General features: G+C 50.7%; 1 protein-coding gene across 1 annotated transcript; it reads left to right on the plus strand.

Moving 5' to 3' along the window:
• Positions 1-489: 489 nt before the first annotated feature.
• On the plus strand, positions 490-1,906 carry LOC114797985 (N-acetylaspartate synthetase). The gene is given in 3 exon segments (XM_074933645.1): positions 490-502; positions 882-1,006; positions 1,008-1,906. Coding segments are annotated over 3 exon segments (756 nt in total). The 3' UTR covers positions 1,626-1,906.
• The last annotated feature ends 3,504 nt before the right edge of the window (positions 1,907-5,410 follow it).

Here is a 5,410-nt window from a genome sequence, read left to right on the forward strand (position 1 = left end):
CGTGATTTCTCAGAGACACAGACAGTGTGTGTGTGTATGTGTGTGTGTGTGATATGTATGAGAACAGGAGAGTTTAGGTAAGTATGTAATGAGTGTGTGTGTGTGTGTGTGTGTGTGTAATATGCATGAGAGCAGGAGCATTTGTGTAAGTGTGTAATGAGAGTGTGTGTGTGTGTGTTTGTGTGTAATATGTATTAAAGGAGGAGCGTTTGTGTAAGTATGTAATCAGAGAGTGTGTGTGTGTAATATGTATTAAAGCAGGAGTGATTGTGTAAGTATGTAATGAGAGAGTGTGTGTGTGTATGTGTGTCTGTAATATGCATGAGAGCAGGAGCGTTTGTGTAAGTATGTAATCAGAGAGTGTGAGTGTGTGTGTGTGTGTGTGTGTGTGTGTATACTCACACTCTAATCAGGCCACTCAGTAAGTATCCGTGACCTCACACTGGGAGCAGCAGTCGCTGGGGACCGGGGTGAAGTGTTGGAATCAGGATGGATCAGAAAGGTACCAGTACATTTAAAAAGGACACCGTGTGTGTGTGTGTGTGTGTGTGTGTGTGTGTGTGTGTGTGTGTGCGTGTGTGTGCGTGTGTGTGTACGCGTGTGTGTACGTGTGTGTGTGTGTGCGATAATTAAATTCTTGTGATCTTGTAACATTTGCTTGTGATCTAGTCTTCATTTATTTCCATGCTTTCTGCTTCTTGCATTATAATCTGGGTGATTATGGTGGGAATATTATGTTTTGATAATAATAATAATAATAACGGCTCGCTGCACGATTACATTTAATATCGTCCCTGTGGTACAATCCGTGTTGTATTGGTGGCTCGTTCGTGCTCAGCGTGGCTTCACGCTCCTGAGCTCTTTGTTTGTTCCTCCTCCAGCGCCGTGCTCCATCCGGCCCTACAGACCCTCGGACCGGACCTCGGTGGCCTCGCTCTTCCGCGTCGGTGTCCTGGAGCACATCTACCCAGCCTTCTTCAAGGCCGTGGGCCACCCGGACCACCTCGGGCGTGACCCTGAGCGTGTCGGTGGCCGGGTACGTGCTGGGCGGCAGCTCCTACTTCCAGGCCCTGCTGTTCGGGGCCACCTGGGCGGGCGTGGTCTACTACTGCTGCCGTGAGATCTACCGGGGCTACCTGGAGAGGAAGCTGGGCAGAGAGATGGCCGACGTGGAAACGCTCTTCCTGGAAAATCCTGATAACAACTTGTGGGTTGCTGAGGTGGAGGTCAGTGGGAGGTCAAAGGTCACAGGGGTGGTGGCGGTGTTGGCTCAGAGGGTCAGCGGCGAGGAGGGGGCAGAGAATGGGTGGGCCGATGCTGACGGCCTGATTGCCGGGGAGGAGGAGGAGGACGGTGGTTACGGCGAGGTCTTCTTCATCGTGGTCTCCTACCATCAGCGGCGGAGGGGCGTCGGCCGCCAGCTGGTCCAGACCGCCATGGACTTCTGCAAAGAGCAGCGGCTGCCCCGCCTCGTCCTGGACGTCAGCTCCCCACAGACCGCCGCCCTCGCCCTCTGCAGGAAGCTGGGCTTCGTCCAGACGTGCAGCCACGGCAACACACACGCCAACCGCTGGGTGACCAGGCTGGCGCGCGTCAGCGTGTTACGTATGGAGAAGCTGGTCTGACCGGTAAAACCGGACCTCGTGGTCGCTCCAGAAGGTTCGACCTGTTCACTAGTCGTCCATCAGAAGTCCTGGAGGAGGCTGCAGCAGAACGAGGAAGAGCTGTCAATCATGCCGACAGGCTCCTCCCCTTTTAGAAGAAATAATTACAGCCGGGCCTGGGCGGGTAGCTAGTCAGATTACCAGCGACTAGCTGACACTTCCTGTTTCTACCCGGTTATTTCCATAACTGTTAATAACTGAGGTTAATAACTGGACTGGATATGGAATATAATAAAACACAGAAAGGCAGTCGGTGTCTGTTTCTTCCACGTAGCCTCAGCAGCGCAGGAAAGCCGATTCCGAGTTTACCGACGTGCAGTTCTGCGTTAAGCTCCTTTACGGTTATAATTCAGCCGCGGCCATCCGCGGTTTAACATTCCAACGTTTCCAATAAAGAACCTCCTGTTCTCCAGGCCAGATTTGACTGGCGGGTGACAGCATGTCATGAGGTCACCACGGGGTCACGAGGGGCTGGACTCACAGCACCTCCACCGGCAGGCGAGGGACGGAGGAGCTCGGGGGTTCGGTGAAGGTATTTCATACAGGTGCAAATGAAAGAACCAGAAAAGGTTCTATTAGTTATTAAAAAGGAACGTTCCTTCATGGTTCCTTCATGGTCTGTTACAGAGGAAAGTGAAAGTGATACACAGCACAGCACACGGTGAAACGTGTCCTCTGTATTTAACCACCACCCTTGGTGAGCAGTAGGCACCATGACAGGAGCCCGGGGAGCAGCGTGTGAAAGTGAAGTGAAGTGATTGTCACATGTGATACACAGCAGCACAGCACACGGTGCACACAGTGAAATGTGTCCTCTGCATTTAACCCATCACCCTGAGTGAGCAGTGGGCGGCCATGACAGGCGCCCAGGGAGCAGTGTGTGAAAGTGAAGTGAAGTGATTGTCACATGTGATACACAGCAGCACAGCACACAGTGCACACAGTGAAACGTGTCCTCTGCATTTAACCCATCACCCTGAGTGAGCAGTGGGCGGCCATGACAGGCGTCCAGGGAGCAGTGTGTGGGGACGGTGCTTTGCTCAGTGGCACCTTGGCAGATCTGGTTTCGAACAGCAACCTTCTGAATACGGAGCCGCTTCCGTCACCGCGAGGCCACCATGCAGTTCGTACAGGTGCTGCTCCTGCCATCGGGACCGTCAGACTCAACGGCGCCTTTATTGCGGGAAAACTCATTTCCTAAACGGCCCATGACGGTTCTCAGCAGATAATGAATTTTGGTGAAATTAGCATAGGGTAATAATTGTGAATAATGGCAACAAATTAAGCTGCGTAGCTGCGAACAGTTCCAGGGACCTGCGTGGATTAAAGCTGCAGGCGAGTTGCGATGAGAGTAAAAGCGGAGAGGCTGACGGCCCATCCAGCCGCGTCACTCAGCAGAGATTAAACCCGCCGCTGGGTGACGACGGCGCTCAACTCCACACTCGCAGGAGTAAAAATGGCAATTCAAACAGACCAATCTACTTCAAAAGCCGGAAGAACAACAGACAGCGTTTAGTTTTTCCGGGAAAAGTGAAATACACTCTTCAAAATGATGTCATTATTGCATAAAAGCCTTTTTCAGTTTAATTTCAGGACTTTTGTGATTAAAAGCCGAGAATCTGGAAATGACGCCGGTATCTGATGCGGCAGCATTAAAAATGCATGCCGGAGAAAACTAAATCTCAACACGCAAACTCCTACTTTTCCCGGGACGATTTCATTATCGCGGCCTTCCGAGAGCCGTGCCTGGAATATGGAAATTAAATATTTCATGTCCCGTAATTACCCGCAGTAAAGCGCAATTTGCGGATGACTGTTCATAATCTGTGTTGGTTTTTGGTGCCGGATCGGCATTCGTCACTGAGAACCGTGTCCTAAACGTGGCGGGGTCGTGCACTTCTTCACCTGCAGCTTCCCCATGCGGACCGCGTCCACAGCGCCTCGCTCCCGAAGCTCAGCTGTTCCGTTAATGATTGTTTACTCGTAATGAGTTTTAACTCGTAATGGACGACCTGTCTCTCCCTGATTGATTGACAGGCGCTTGGCCTGGTGCAGGTTTCTGCTTTTTTTACCGAACTTGTTGGAGGCGAGGTTCACGGTGGCTGCCCTCTGTTGAATATGCATGTCTGCGGCATCTGATGAATGCCGGATGAGCACGCCGGCGCCAAGCGGCCTGGGACCGGAGCCGAGCAGCCCGCGTTGTGCCAGAAAAACGGCGTCTGCCCACTAATATCCTGCTTAGCCCCACATAAGCCCTGCGGGGTGTTCAATATGCACAGATCACAGCGAAGAAGGCGCAACCCTGATCCGTCGGGGTGGGCGTGGCACTTTATTCGTCCAGTAACAGAATTTAGTCTCCACAACTTTTTACGAAATACATCAAACTGTACCTACAACATATTTCACATGTGATGCTTATAATCAATAAATCATGGATTTATTAATTATGTCTGAACCACGTGGTGACCAGCTGTCCTTGCAGTGGATGAATGAACGTGTGGTTAACGTACGCATGGTGACATGATGCATGTGTTGGACTCGTTATTATAACTCATTTATCTTCATAAATGGGTCCAAGACCAACAGAACATGCCGTAAAGTTCCTTCATTTATAGTGAGGTCATCTCTTCACAGTGGACCGGTGGACGGTGCTAAACAGCAGCCTGCTGCAGTGGCACCGGCACACACGCAAGCCTCTCATTTCACCCGCCAGTGAAGTGCATCACCCCTGGAGCCGAGCGGGCGCAGTTGTCATGGTTTCGGCGGCGTAGGCCCTACCTGCGTCTTCCTCTGCAGACGCGGCGCGCAGGTAGACGTTTCTACGCGCCTCCGCCGTCAGGTGCATCGCATCCATAATGCAGAACCGCACTCACAGCACAATCAAATCAGCAAAACACTTCAGCTTTGTGCATAATTTGGCATCAGTGTTTTTATATAAATATCCCCGCTGTCAGCTTTCATCGCGCCCCTCCAGGATTTCGCCATGTTGCCACTAGAGCTGTAATTGGGAATAAAAAGTTGGGCTCGAACTGGACCCAACCTGAGATGTACAAGCTTTTTAAAAGCCCAGCTTTTTCACACGCGCTGAAATGTGGGGAAATTATCAGGGTAAAGATATAATATGGCCTCCGTTTCACCTCTTCAGCATCCATTTTCACATCTCTCTCGCAAACAGATCACCTGGAAGTTGAGGGTGACCCCGACCCAACCCAACCCGACCCGACCCGAGATGTACAAGCTCTTTAAAAGCCCAGCTTTTTCACACACGCTGAAATGTGGGGAAATTATCAGGGTAAAGATATAATATGGCCTCCGTTTCACCTCTTCAGCATCCATTTTCAAACAGATCACCTGGAAGTTGAGGGTGACCCCGACCCGACCCCACCTGACCCCACCTGAGGGTTGAGTTTGGGCTCAAGATTTACACCAAGAGACTGACTCTCCCTTCAATACGCGTTAAAATTCGCACGCTGTCCCTGATCTGTACACGTGATTAATGAGACACCCGCGCTCCCGGCTCATTTGCAGCCTTTTAATTGATGAATGGATGCAACACGCGCTGCATTTATTATTATTCATCCCTGGGCAAATTAATTACCGTTTATTACTGAATAAACGCTTCATCTGAGGGTGACACTGGGCCGAAGGGGGCACAGTAAATTAATCTGATTCAATGGCACAACTTTCCACTTCTTTATCATTAAAGTTATTACTGGTTTACTGTCTTATTTCTCTATTATACTGTA

Source organism: Denticeps clupeoides, chromosome 10 (assembly GCF_900700375.1).
Source record: "Denticeps clupeoides chromosome 10, fDenClu1.1, whole genome shotgun sequence".
Taxonomy (NCBI): Eukaryota; Metazoa; Chordata; class Actinopteri; order Clupeiformes; family Denticipitidae; genus Denticeps; species Denticeps clupeoides.